Genomic DNA, 15280 nt, shown 5'->3' with positions numbered 1-15280 from the left:
AATCCTCGTCTTCACCGTAGAAAAAATCCATGAAAGTATTTTATAATTCTTCATTTCTCATTCTTCATGTTTTTTGTTATATTCTTCAAAGGTTTTCTCTCTTTCTTCTCCATCAAGAACCTTAATTTTACCTTTTTCAACTATAGTAATTTTTTGTTCGGGTTCGGGAATCGTACCTTTGACATAGCCCCAAAGCTCTTTTCCCTTGATATGAGCTTCCATGTTACCGGCCCAAACATGATAGTTTGACCCACTGAGTTTGAATCCGAGGAAAAAATGAGAATCCTTTTCCCCATGGAGAGGCTTTTATGAGAAAAAGTCTTCTTAATTTGAAAGCTTACCACAACGGGTCTTCTTTGAGCTTACTTGATGTAGTGCGTCTCACTTGAAATAAGTTGTAAGAGCTTTCCATGTCAAAAGAAGAACGAGGAATAGGCATGTTCTTCGAGGTGACCACCTTGCACGAACTATTCTTCTAGAGACCAAGCTCTCATACCATTTGAAAATGTCTTCAAAGAGACTATTTGCACAAAGGCACTAAGTTCTTAACGTGAAATGTGTGCCCCAATGCACAAAATGAACACTTGAAATGTGTGCACAAAGGCACAAGATGAACACTTACAAAAGAATACAAATGCACAAAGGCATGAAATAAAAAGAATCTTTATTGAATCCTTGAAAGAGCTTTTAGAGAAGCTTAAAAATTACAAAGGGGGTGAGACCCTTGTTTATACACAATAGAACCCATGGAGGGGCTCCACATATAGATGTTGGAGCCCCTCCAACGGTCATATTATTGACCATTGGAGGGGTCCAACGTCTATATGATGTGGGCCCCTCAATGGCTAAAGACAAAAGAAAAAAGAAAAAGAAAAAGTGCACATTCAAAAAAGAATATGCATGAAATTGAAAAAGACTACTTTGCCCTTATATATATGTAGATATATAGATTACATTTTAACAGTGATGTTGCAAATGGGTTGTGTATGGATCAGGTCAACCTTGACCCAACATTTGAGTTGGACTTGAAGAGTGGGACAAGAAAATTTGAATTTGGGTAATTTAGTTGAATTTCTACCGAGTTTGGGACCATAAGATGGTTATGATTTGTATGAAAATGATTAAGCTTCTTTGTAAATCTAGATATGGTCAAATTCCTGCTATTTGGATATTTGCTTTAAGCACTCATGAATCTATGCTTGCACAAAAATTAACTTATTTTAATTTGAATATTTTAACAAATTTTGAAATTTTAATACTTTGGCCTTAAATTAACAATGGTTCAATATAAACCAATCTGATCTACCTCTATTCTATCTGTCTCCTTCCCATGCAAATGCACCGCTCTTCACTTTAAACATACATACATATATATGTATGTATATATGTATGCATATATGTTTGTATACATATTTAAATATATATAAATATGTAGTAGTGAGAGAGAGTGAAAGAGAGTTTGTTTTCTATGTCCATGTTTCATTTCTATGTCCTCTTGTTTTCCCTTTACAAGGTCCTGTGTGGAAAAATTTGAAGGGGAGGGGCACACTAGTGAGCTTGCATCTTGGTTGTAGTGTACTTATTCTAGATCGCCATAGTATGATATTATAAGCATTTATTTATCTTTTGGTTTTATAAAATCTTTAAATGCGTGCTCTATCTGTTTTATAATATGTTGTAGGAGTCAGCAGCTTGTAAATTGATGTTCTCTGCATGTCTTCTTACTCTCCTTCATATTCCCAATTCAGTAGTATATGTTTATCTATCTGCCCAGGATGAATCAACTTTGATCTGGTTTTCGGGTGATGAAGAAAGAAAATTGAAGATTTCTTCCATCTCCAAAATTATTCCTGGACAAAGAACGGTTAGTTACGCATTTGTTCATCGAAATGCATGAATATTTACTGGTGCACTTCATTAGTAAATTGCCATTAAAATTATCTTTACCTTCCAAAGAAAAAAAAAATCAAAATTACCATGTGCTTGTTGGACAAGATCTTTGGTCTCTATTAATCAAATTTTATCTGTGTTTGCCAGCCAATTTTCAAACGATATTTGTGCCCCAAGAAGGATTACTTGTCCTTTTCACTGATATATGATAATGGTGAACGGTCTCTTGATCTGGTAAGTTCATCTTGCATGGGTGCATGTGTGTGTTCGTGTGTGCGTGCATGCAAGCATGTTCTAAGTATATTTTCTTTTCGATATGCTGATGAAAGTATCTTTCATTTGGCTGCCATAGATCTGCAAGGATAAGATCGAGACTGAGGTATGGTTTGCTGGACTGAAGGCATTGATTTCTTCTGGACAACAGGGAAGGTCAAAAATTGATGGAAGGAGTGATGGAGGCCTATATTTTGATGTAATTCTTGTTTTCTCTGAATTGTGTTCTAGGGGCTCCACTTGGATTATATTAAGTTTTTTTTTTCCTTCCCTGCTAATCTATACTGTTGATATGCTTCACATTCTATTCATATGTGGGCCTTTTCATGGTAGATTTTCTTGTTATGTTAGTGAAGGAATTTCTGTGGATGCTATAGGTTTTTGCTATAGATCTCAAAAAAATCTTTCCATCATATATGTGAAAATGTCTACAATGAGACTATGTGCACAAAGGAACAATATCCTTGATGTGATAGTTGTGCACAAAGGCACAAATGAACACTCACACAAGTGCACAAAGGCACGGATACAAATGCACAAAAATAAAAATGGAATCTCTTATTGAACCACAAAGGAGAGCTTTACAAAAGCTTATTTTACAATGAAGGGGAAGTCCCCAATTTATAAGATATTAGAGAGAGCCATTGGAGGGGCTCCCACATGTGAACGTTGGAGCCCCTCTAACGGTCATCTTATTGACCGTTAGAGGGGCCCAACGTTCATGTGAGGTGGGCCCCTCCATGGCTAAAAGCCAAAAGAACTAAAAAATAAAAAATAAAAAACAAAATAAAGAAAAGTAAAAAGAAAAAATTACATACATATTCAATAATAAGAATATGCATAAAATAGAAGGAAAAGACAGATTTACCCTTATCGGGTATTAATATATATATATATATATATATATATATATATATATATATATATATATATATATATATGAGATACATTTTAACACCTCCCCTCAAACTTAGGGCGTAATGACCGAAATTTGCCAAGGAGGAAGTTGAATCTGGGAGAACATAGCGCTTTGGTGAAGAAGTTCGCCAATTGATATTTTGGTGTTACATAAGGAAGATCTATAACTCTTTTCAGATATTCTTCTCTAACATAATAGCAGTCCATCTCAATATGCTTTGTGCGCTCATAAAATGTGTGATTTTTGGCAATATAGATTGCACTTTTATTATCACAACGCAGCTTCGTGAGCCCTTGAACATGTACTCCTATATCTTCCAACAACCGTCGAATCCAAACAATTTTCATGGTAGTAGTTGACATGACTCGATATTCTGCTTCAGTAGACAATAATGATACCGTTTGTTGCTTCTTGCATCTCTAAGAAATTAATGAGTTTCCTAAAAACACACAAAAAACAGTGGTGAAGTGACGGTTATTTGGGTCACCTCTCCACTCAGAGTCAGTATAAGCTATTAAATTTAATTAAGAAGAAGAAGATATAGATACTCCCTTATTCAATGATCCCTTTGTATATCTGATGATCCGAAGAATTGCACCCATATGAATTGACGTAGGTGATGTTGAAATTGACTTGCAATTTAAACTTGTAAAATATCAGGTCTAGCGATACTAAGATACATTAGAGATCCAACAAGTTGCCTGTAAGGAGTGGGATCTTTTAGAAGAATTCCATCATCGATTTTCATCTTTGTATCAACTACCTCAGGATTTTCACAAATTTTGCCATCTGTAATTCCTGACCTGCCAATAATCTGAAATACAAGTTTAGTTTGAGATAAAAAATAACTTCTATAAGAATAGGCAACTTCAATGCCTAAAAAATACGTTAGGAATCCCAAGTTGGACATTTCAAATTTATTTTTTAATATAGATTTTATTCTCTTAATTCCCTTAGTATCTTCACTTGTTATTAGCATATCATCAACATACAACAATACAATTACTACATTACATGATGAAAAACCAGTTTCCAACATTACATTATTAAATCTATCATACCAAGCCTTGGGGGCTTGTTTCAAACCATAAAAAGCTTTTCTTAGACAAAGAACTTTATCTTTAGGAATCTCCATACCTGGAGGAGCATCCATATCGACTTCTTCGTTAAGATCACCATTCAAAAAGACACAATGGTAATAAGACATCTAACAGTAACCGTACACGCAACGAGAGCAAATGTCTCATCATAGTCGATTCCATATTCTTAACTATATCCTTTGACAACTAGACAGACTTTATACCTTTCAAGAGATCCATCACTTTTGGTCTTGACCTTGAAAGCCCATCTACATCCTATAGTTTTCTTACCACTAGGAAGATTTTGAAGTTTCCATGTTTTAGCTTTCCTAGGAGCTCTAAGTTCATTATCCATGACTTATTTTCATTCGACACTCTTCTTGGCTTCTTCAAAAAATTTAGGTTTCACGTATGAGTGAATGGCAATAAGACAAGCTCTATATTTAGGAGAAAAAAAATCATAGGATATAAACCTAAACTGAACTCTTTTAGTTCTTTGTGTTATTTGAGGGTTTTCATCATCTGAAAAAGTAGATTCACTGGGTTCACTATATTTCTCAATTGCACTTCTAAAAATGCTTTTATCTCTAGGAGTATAAGTGATAAGATCACTAGATGTCCTTTCTTCAATATGATGATTGGTAGATGGATGAGAAGAGTTGTCATTTTCTTCTACTTCATTATCACTATTATATGCAAATTCATCATCACTAGAAATATCATCATTCCTAGATAATAAGTCAAACAAGAAAGAGTAGTCCACATTTTCTTAATGAGATTCACATTTTTCGAAACCACTAACGTTTTCCAAAAAAGTCACATTTCTAGAAACATATAATTTGTCATTTTTAATATCATTAGCATCGAAACCCTTTTTGGGGTTTCGGAATATCTAAAAAATGCACAAGAAATGACTTTTAGTGAAAGTTTATCATTTTTATCCGTTAGAACCAGGGTTACCGGAAGCGCCTAGCTAAAAGGGGAAGCGCGCTTCCCCGAAGCGCGCTTCGGAAGTGCGAAACGTCGTGCTTCCGAAGCGTGAGGGAAAGCGTCCTCTTTTTTTGGGAAGCACACTTCCCTTTAATGGGAAACATGTTTCCCTTTAATGGGAAGCGCGCTTCCCATCACGCTTCCCCCTCGCTTCCCTTATTTTTTCAATTTTTTTGTATTTTTTATTTTTTTTTATTTTTTTTATTTTTTTTCGCTTCCCCCTCGCTTCCGAGACGCTTCCTAGGTCGCTTTCGAGACGCTTCCCGAATCGCTCCTAAGTGGTCCCACGCTTCCCGCTTCCTAAAATTTTGAAAGTGCCTCGCTTCCCGCTCCTGCTTCCCGTATCGCTTTTCGCTCTCGCTTCTTCAACTGGCAACCATGGTTAGAACGAAACATTTGCATCCAAAAATTCTCGACCTATTATAGTCGAGTTCCTTTTGGTATAACATTCAAAAGGTGAAATTTTATTTAAATGTTTAGATGGAAGTCGATTTATGAGATAAACGGATGCAAGAGCCCCCTCGGCCCAAAATCTTTTTGGAACATTTTGAGAGATAAGTAATGTTCTACCGGTTTCAATAATGTGCCTATGTTTTCTTTCGGCTAACTCATTTTGTTGAGGTGTTGTAGTACAAGATCTTTTATGAACAATTCTATAATTTTCAAGATTTTTGAATTCATTTGAAAGATATTCACCTCCGGAATCGGTCCTAAGAATCTTTAGGTTTTCATTAAATTGATTTTTAATTATCATGTGATATGCTTTAAATGATGCAAAAACCTCATGTTTGTGTTTAATAAAGTATATCCAACAATATCTAGAGTAATCATCAACAAAAATAACATAATATGCAAACCTTCCTTTTGATACAATGGGTGTCTGTCCTCATACGTCCGAATGAATAAGTTCAAAAGATTTGGTTGTAAACGTAGATCTTTGTTCAAAAGGCAAACTTTTCATTTTTTCAAGGATACAATCATTACAAGTGAGATTGCTTTTATAAAGATTTTTGACAAAATATAAATAAGAAAGTTTGGTGACATTGGGATGCCCAAGTCTTTTGTGCCAAACATTTATATCCTTATGTTGGGCAACATTACAAAAAGAGTTCTTTGGTATTTGAAGAGAATCCACGTAGTATAGATCTCTCTTCCTAGAGCCTTCCTCAATCAACTTTTCGGACCGGCGATCCTGTAACCAACATTTATTAGGTGAAAATTTTATGTCTCATTCATGGTCCGAGAGTTGAGAGACCGAAAGCAAATTTAAATTTAATTTTGGTATAAATCTAATTTTGAAAATAAAAAAACCTTATTTTTCAAAGTTTTCAATTCCTTTAATTTCAAGAGGAGCCATCCATGGTTGAAACAAAAGATGGAGATACATTATTTGAATATTCGGAAAGAGAAAATATTTGGAGACACTTGAATCTAAAATCCAAAAAGTCTTACCGGGAGGAGAGAATGTTGACATGGCGTCACCAGAGATAGATCTCTTGAGAAGAGGTTGTAAAACTTCCACGATTTGACTTAGAGAAAGAACTCCATTGCCGGAGGTGGATGGACATTCTTTCTTATGCGGTTGAAATGTGGTGGACATAGCCACCATCTTCTTTCATTTTGGACACACCGGTTTGATATGTTCGGGTTCTTTACAAAAATGACATATAATTTTGCTAGTCTTCCTTGATATCTTCCATTTTGACCACCATTTTCTATTGCTCATTGATTTTGATTTTTAAAATGAGGAGGTTTGCATGCTTTCAAGTTGTTCCCCGATCTAGAAACGACATAAGCTCCTTCATTTTCTTCTTGGTTTGAAGGTGTTGCAAGAACACTCAGATTGGTCTTGCTCATACCCATACGAGTTTCTTCTCCACTTAATTAAGTAAGAACATCTTCAAGTGGTGGAGAAGTGAAGGAGGATAGAAGTGAAAATCGTATTTGTTCAAACTCGGGTCTGAGCCTATTAAAAATAGTTAAAAAACTGATCTCTTCTAGTTGCTTTTGTCGGAGCTCAATGGCTTCCCCACTTCGTTTTAGTTCAAGCATATCAAGCTCATCCCAAATAGAGGATAATTCGGTGAAATATTTCCTAATAGTCAATTCGCCTTGTTAAATGGTCAAAGCCCTTTTTTGAAGATAATATTTGTGGGACAAATCTCTTGAAGTGTACATCCTTTCAAGGTATTCCCATACTTGAGATGCCTTCTTAAACTTCAAAATATTTGCAATGATTCGGGTTTTAATCAAAATGAAAATCCATAAAAGGATTTTATAATTCTTCATTTCCCATTCTTCATGTTTCTTGTTATACTTTTCAAAATCTTTTTCTCTTTCTTCCCCGTCAAGAACCTTAATATCACATTTTTCAATAGTGGTGATTTTAGGTTCGGGTTCGGGGATAGTGCATTTGACATAGCTCCAAAGGCCTTTCCCTTTAATACGAGATTCCATATTTTTGGCCCAAACATGATAGTTTGACCCATTGAGCTTAAAGCCAAAAAAAAAGTGGGAATCTTTTTCCGCCTCGGATAAGTTTATGAGAGAGAGAGAAAACTTGAAGAATAGAGACTCTTACCACAAAGGGTCTTTTAAGCTCACTTGAAGAGATGTATTGCACTTAGAACTGGATCGCAAGAGCTCTCCAAGCCAAAAAGGAAGGATTGAGAAAAGTGCATGCTTTTCGAGGCAACCACTCGAGTATGGCGAAAACACGAGCTATTCTTTCATCGACCTTGCTCTGATACCATGTGAAAATGTCTACAATGAGACTGTGCACAAAGGCACAATATCCCACATGTGAACGTTGGAGCCTTTCCAACGGTCATCTTATTGACCGTTGGAGGGGCCCAACGTTCACATGAGGTGGGCTCCTCCATGGCTAAAAGCCAAAAGAACTAAAAAAGAAAAAAGAAAAAGCAAAATAAAGAATAGAAAAAAGGAAAAATTACATACATATTCAATAATAAGAATATGTGTAAAATAGAAGAAGGAAAAGACAGATTTAGCCTTATCGGGTATTTATATATATATATATATATATATATATATATATATATATATATATATATATATATATATATATAAATGAGATACATTTTAACAATATATACTATAAAAGATAAGGAGAAAAGACTAGCAATATTTTTTGAGTAAAAGTCAAAAAATAGAAGAGTTTTTTCATTATAAAAATTGAGGAAAAAAATTAATGTATAAAAAGAAAATGCCTCATTGTGTTTGCATACACGTGTTCTTTATTTTCCAATTATTTTCTGAATGACCATTCTCGAATTTCTTGAATAGTAGATCCTTGTTATGTCTATCAAGTTGCAGATGGATCTTTTATCTATTGGTTGCATTTTGATAACACGATTTTTAGAGAGAATCTTCAACATTATATCACATTTTTTAGGTTTGAGGTCATATGTTTGACAGCTCTAGAACAAATTATTCACTCTTATCAAGATGCATGTGAGGTCTCTATGTGGATGTACCAATTGTTGGAGCCATCCTTGGAGGTTGCATATGATAATATGATTAGCAACTCTATTATTATCTAAGAATGATAGAAGAGGTGGAAGACACCAAAATATGTAAGGTCCTCTTAGATACTATTCATTGATAAATCCTTGATAGAACTATTGAGACAGGAATATAATGTGCATAATAAGCCTTGATAGATTACAAATTACTTTTAGTTGCAAGCTTAATCTTGGGTTTGTGTTAATTTCCTTTTCACTGGTGCTGATTTATTGGTTTGAAAAATTTAATTCTTTTTACATCATGAGGTCATGTTCCCTTCTTGTGAGGAGAAATCTCCCTCTTGTTATTAGCATGTTCTCTACAAGAATCAGCTTCCTGACGGTGGGAATTAGATTCCAAGGTCATCTAATGGAAAGGGAGAAATAGGACTAGTGATTGGTGAATCAAATTAATCCCTTTTGCAAATATAGAGCCTGGTCACATACATTGGTCTCAGAATTATCTTAGCAAGGCAAAATCTTGGGATATTATAGGTTTTATGGTAAATCTCAAAAAATCTAAAAATTTAAAATATATGAAAAATAAAAAAAACAATAGGTTCTATCTTGCAAGAATATGAAAAGGTAGAAAGTTGTTTTAAGGTATAAAAATAAAGAATAAGAATTATCATATTAATTTATAATATATTGAATCGCAATATTTTTCCTTTAAAACCATTATTCCATTATATAGCCATAATATCGTGATATTTTCAAAATAACATAGATATCTGTGACAATGGTGTAGAGTGATGCTGTCAAATGGACTCAATGAACCAGTTCTCGTAGCTGAAAAAAGGTGATATATAGTTTCTTTTGCCGTAAAGGACAATTATAAATAAGCTATATATCCTGCTTCAATCATACAAGTTAGTGATGAAAGTATATCTTGTTGAGAAGTATAGGTGAGTGAAGGCCCTGCAGGATAGCCATGCCATTCTTGAAATCCTATTTAGGCTGGCTGCAGTGTTTGGATGGGCATACAGAACCAGCTTTTCTCTTTTTCTCTGGATGATGGCCATGGTGGCCATGGTGGGCTATGTAACACGGATACTCGATTTTGGCCCTCATATTGTGTCCCCTTATATACTAGTCATATTGAAACTTCACAAAAATTGCCGCATCCTCATATCTGCAATGGTATCCATGTGATATAGATGTATCCATGTGATATAGATGGTGGGGATATGTTATTATTTTCTATTGAGAAAATTAAAAGTGATTCATTCTTTTTTGCCTTCATCAAGGCTTTATGGCCAAACAGTTGCTTTGATAGATTACTATTCTTTGATGGTACCTCTTGATTCTATTTTTGAAATTAGCCTACATTAGATAAGTATCTGCTTGGCATGTATTAATGAAAAAAAAGGTATGTCGGTCCAAAGAATTTATAGCTTTTATGGAAAATTTTCAGGCTAGTGGTGATCTCACATCCAGCAGTCCAAGTGAAAGCTCCCTCGGTAACACACTAGAGATTGGCTCTCAGAAGAGTGCCAACAACCTGAATACAAAAAAATTGGAAGCTTACTCTTTCGAGAGTTCCACAAACTCGGTTATATCAGATGTAGGGATAGATAATACAAATATGCAAATTAAGGGGCCAAGTTCAGATGCTTTTCGAGTTAGTATTTCAAGTGCCCCTAGCTCTTCCAGTCAGGGTTCTGCTCAGGATGATTGTGATGCTTTAAGGGATGTTTATGTCTGGGGACAAGTTCTCTGTGATGACTCTCTAATTAATGGAAATGGTAGAACTCCTAAAATTGACTTGCTGCTTCCTAGGCCTCTTGAATCAAATATAGTTTTAGATGTTCATAGTATTTCTTGTGGGGGTAGACATGCTGCACTGGTTACCAGACAGGGAGAAGTTTTTACCTGGGGTGAGGAATCTGGTGGTTGTCTTGGGCACGGCGTTGGAATTGATGCTAATCAACCTCGACTTGTTGAGTCGTTTACAGCCTGCAACACTGATTTTGTTGTATGTGGTGAGTTCCATACATGTGCAGTTACTATGGCTGGTGAACTTTTCACTTGGGGGGATGGCACAAATAATGCCGGACTTCTTGGCCATGGCAGTGTTGTTAGCCATTGGATACCGAAAAGAGTTTGTGGACCTTTAGAAGGAATTAAGGTTGCAGCTGTCTCTTGTGGTCCATGGCATACTGCTTTGATTTCTTCAACTGGGCAATTATTTACATTTGGTGATGGGACATTTGGTGTCCTCGGTCATGGCGACCAAGCAAGTGTTCCATTCCCCAGGGAAGTAGAATCTTTGAAGGGGCTGAAGACAATTGCAGTTGCATGTGGAGTGTGGCATATAGCTGCTGTGGTAGAGGTAATTGTGACGCAGTCTAGTGTCAGTACTTCATCAGGGAAGTTGTTCACCTGGGGTGATGGAGACAAGAACCGTCTTGGTCATGGAGATAAAGAGACATGCACAGTTCCTACTTGTGTACCTTCTCTTATCGAGTATAATTTCCACAAGGTGGCATGTGGACACAGCCTTACAATTGGATTGACTACGTCAGGGCATGTTTTTACCATGGGAAGCACTGTTTATGGTCAACTTGGCAACCCTCAGTCAGATGGAAAGATACCTTGCTTAGTAGAAGATAAACTTTCTAGTGAATCAATCGAAGATGTCTCTTGTGGCTCCTATCATATTGCTGTGCTAACGTCAAGAAATGAAGTTTATACTTGGGGAAAAGGAGCCAATGGAAGATTGGGCCATGGAGATGTTGAAGATCGGAAAACTCCCACACTCGTTGAAGATCTGAAAGATAGGCACGTTAAACATATTTCTTGTGGCTCAACTTTTACTGCAGCTATATGTCTTCATAGATGGGTATCTGGCGTGGACCAGTCACAGTGCTCAGCATGCAGGCAGGCATTTGGTTTTACTAGAAAGAGACACCATTGCTATAATTGTGGACTTGCACATTGTCATTCCTGCAGCTCCAGAAAAGCCTTAAGGGCAGCTTTATCTCCTAATCCAGGAAAGGCATATCGTGTTTGTGATTCTTGTTATTTCAAACTTGACAAAATATCATTAGCTGGTGGTCATTCAAATAACAAGAACACTATTATACCTCGTCTATCAGGTGAAAATAAAGATAGGTTAGACAGGCTTGAGACTAAAACTTCAAAGTCAGACCTTGTTGAACATATGGATGCCAAGACAGCCAAGCATGGCAAGCAACCTAATTCATTGTCCCTTAATCCACCTTCCCAGATGGCTACTCTGTTACAGTTGAAAGACATTTCTTTACCAAGCATGGTGGCAAATGATGTTCCCAAACCAGACAACAACCCAGCTCTGCAATCTGGAATGAATTCCGGATCCGTTTTGCCATTCTCAAGGAAGTCCAGTCCTTGTCGTTCTGTAACACCTGTTCCTACAATGGGAGGGCTTTCTTTTTCAAAAAGCATCACTGATGGACTTGAGAAAACAAATGAACTTTTAACCCAGGAAGTGCAGAAGTTACAGGTCCAGGTAAATGAATTAATTCCACATGGAAATTTCTTTTCTGTCACGGGAATCATCATCTTATGAATTTGTACTCATGTTCTAGGTTAATAGTCTGAGACAACAATGTGAATTCCAAGAATATGAGCTGCAGAATTCAGCAAAGATGACCCAGGAAGCTATGTCACTGGCTGCTGAGGAATCTGTTAAGTGCAAAGCAGCTAAGGAAGTCATTAAATCCCTAACTGCACAGGTAAATTGTTGGTTGTCTTTGCCAAGCTTTAGTTGCAGAGCAATTTTGCTTGATGTAGAAACATTCTCAATGATTTGCTTTGGATAAATGTTAGTTATACAATGTGCTTGTCTGCAATCAATGACAACAAATTCCCTCATTAAAAAAACTGCATAAGAGAACACATTGTGGAAGCACTGTGGTATTTGTAGGAAACAAACCTTTCTTCTTTCTATGACCTATACTTACAAAGTAGCATATTCTTCAGTCCTAGACCTCACTCTTCTTCACAATGGAGGCACATTCCGTGTAAGACTTTAAAAAGAAGCACAAAACCCAGAAACAAAAATGTGTATCAAATATGTTATTGGAGAGATCAGTGCATGATTATATATCATTACCATCAGCAGACTGATGATTTAAAGCAAAGGAAGCCTGTGCGGCTGAGACTCCCGCGAGCATGAATATTTATTAGAGGAACCAACTGTTTCATTGTGACAAGCTGCTTATGATAGATAAAAGATGTATAATTTTCATGGCATATTTGAGGTATGACTTGCCTCTTGACTAATAGAAATTCACTTACAAGTTTGAGCTTGGCTCTCTTTTCAGTTGGGCTTTGATCATCTCAGAATAGTAAAGAGAATGCTGTAGGTTTATTTTTTTCTTTTGCTGGTGTGAGAGTGATCAGTTTGGGTGCATTATCTTGGATATCTGAAACTGGGATAAATGCTCCATCCACCAGGGATGTGGAGCATGTAATCAATTTCACACACATAAATGAGTCTGATTGGCATACACTTTTGGAATGATTGGTATTGTTTCCTTATTAAAAGAATTTTTTTTCTGTTCAGAAACAAGTAAAACCATTAATTATAGATAGTAGTTGGATCTGACCAAATCCAATTATTGTAACCACCATCTCAGAGGACTGAAAGTTTCCTGTCTTTTTAAAAGTCCCATTATTGGTTCTCTCCTTATTCCTAGTTTTTCAGTTTAATCTAGCTTCTTATTTCACATGGATATAAAAATTTCTTGCTTCTCACTTCCAGTTTCCTGAAATTTCTACTTTCATCACCAGCTGCAACTGTGTTAAACTTTTATTTTATATGCATTGAATATGGTTTGCTGTTCTTTTATGTGCTCACAGATTTGTGACCTTTGTGTACTGTTGCTATGGTTCCCACTGGAGCACTCTAGAGTATAAACCTTGACTAGTTTCGTTGTATTCATCACTGTTGCATGGATGAAAATTTTGCTGGGCTGTCTGCGGTCTTGGGGTTTATGATAGGACTGTAGGACCTATCTTATTACAGATTAACAAATATCTGATATCTGCATGGCGTAGGTGTTTAGGGATTGTGGGTGTCATTGAAGGTTGTGTGAGAACTCTTTCATGTGGCCTTAGCAACCGTATACCACAACACATGTTGGAAGTATCTTTATACCATATCGAGTCATTTTCTTGATCAAATAACTTTAGACATGATTTATGCTTTCCAGTTATGTTTCATACTATATTAGCATGCATTATCATGTATGTAAGATCAATTTAATTTTACAAATCACTGAACTCTCATTGTTTACTTTACGGAAGCAGATCAGGTCATGCTGAAAATGAGCGTTTTTGCTCATGCTGACATCGTGGCCATCCGATTTGCATTTTAAAAAGCTCAAAAGTCAACAAAACCACGTGGCATTCATCCAAAATGCAAACAGACGGCCACTATGTCCGCATGAGCAAAAATGCTCATTTTCAGCATGACCTGATCTGCTTCCTCTCAACTCTTAAATGTTGTATTTCTGATTTTGCTAACCTCTTATATTTCTCTGATTTTCTCTATTTGGTGAAATTTTAGCTAAAGGATATGGCTGAGAGGCTTCCATCTGGGGTTTATGATATCGATAATGTAAGACCAATATACCTGCCTAATGGTGTTGAGCCAAATTCCATTCGCCATTCTGATGTCAATGAAGAGAACCAACATGTAGACCTTGTGAACCACGATTCACGTGTAATATCTCCATTGTTAACTGGCTTCCCCGGCCTGACACTCTTGTCAGGAGCTGACTGCCTGGCTACCAGCTTAGCAAATTCCCACTTTCAAGATCAGAAGTTGCATTATCCAAGTGAAAGCCAGAGGGAGCCAGAGAAAATAATGCAAAATGGTGAAAAAGTTCTACCATCAACCAACAGTCCAGCGAAAATTTCCGGAACTGAAGCAGTGCCTGTTCGGAATGGACCAAATGACTCGGGCCCCATATTGGCCAGTGGTGACCAAGTGGAAGCAGAATGGATTGAACAGTATGAACCAGGTGTATATATAACTCTATTGGCACTTCATGATGGAGCTAAAGATATCAAGAGGGTGAGATTCAGGTATTCCTCTAGTGATTATTTCCTTCTAAATCTTTACTTTGAATATCAACTTCAGGATAGTAAGGCTGGTATCCTTGCTTTGACTATCTTTAATCCAGAACAAGGTGATTTTAGGTTAACTTGTTTCTGTTTTTCGGTTTTTATTCATACATCTGTATTTACTGTTGGAATGGCCATTATGCATGCCCAGTCGGAAAAGGTTTGCTGAACGTCAAGCTGAAACTTGGTGGTCAGAAAATCGGGAAAAGGTGTTTGAGAAGTACAGTGTGCAGGGGGAGAAAGCTGTGGTTGCGACCTCGGTGCATGTGGGAAGCTAACGAAAAATTGAACCACATTGCTAACATCATCATTCACAAAAGCATGCAGTGGCCACGATGATGGCCCTGGAGTTTTGGTGCTGGGATAAGATTGGGAGTCCTGTTCTAAGCAGACAGAGGAGTACAAAGAGTCAGGATATCTTTTTCTTTTCTCCCAGAAATTTTTTTCCCTGGTCATCTTTTTCTTGTTGCCATCTCATTTTTTGGTTCTGC

The 15280-nt window shown here is 36.5% G+C and overlaps 1 protein-coding gene across 1 annotated transcript in view; it reads left to right on the top strand.

Annotated features, from left to right (window-relative positions):
• Positions 1 to 15067, top strand: part of LOC149848632 (PH, RCC1 and FYVE domains-containing protein 1-like) — a 33777-nt gene extending 18710 nt beyond the window's left edge. The window contains exons 3-9 of the mRNA XM_090004915.1: positions 1775 to 1864; positions 2038 to 2124; positions 2243 to 2362; positions 10090 to 12165; positions 12245 to 12391; positions 14230 to 14750; positions 14941 to 15067. Of these exons, the coding sequence (XP_089861041.1) occupies positions 1775 to 1864; positions 2038 to 2124; positions 2243 to 2362; positions 10090 to 12165; positions 12245 to 12391; positions 14230 to 14750; positions 14941 to 15067 (3168 nt within the window). The remainder of the gene's footprint in view (positions 1 to 1774; positions 1865 to 2037; positions 2125 to 2242; positions 2363 to 10089; positions 12166 to 12244; positions 12392 to 14229; positions 14751 to 14940) is intronic.
• The last annotated feature ends 213 nt before the right edge of the window (positions 15068 to 15280 follow it).

Source organism: Nuphar pumila, chromosome 1 (assembly GCF_984573655.1).
Source record: "Nuphar pumila chromosome 1, dmNupPumi1.hap1.1, whole genome shotgun sequence".
Taxonomy (NCBI): domain Eukaryota; kingdom Viridiplantae; phylum Streptophyta; class Magnoliopsida; order Nymphaeales; family Nymphaeaceae; genus Nuphar; species Nuphar pumila.
This window is presented reverse-complemented; position numbering and strand designations above follow the sequence as displayed.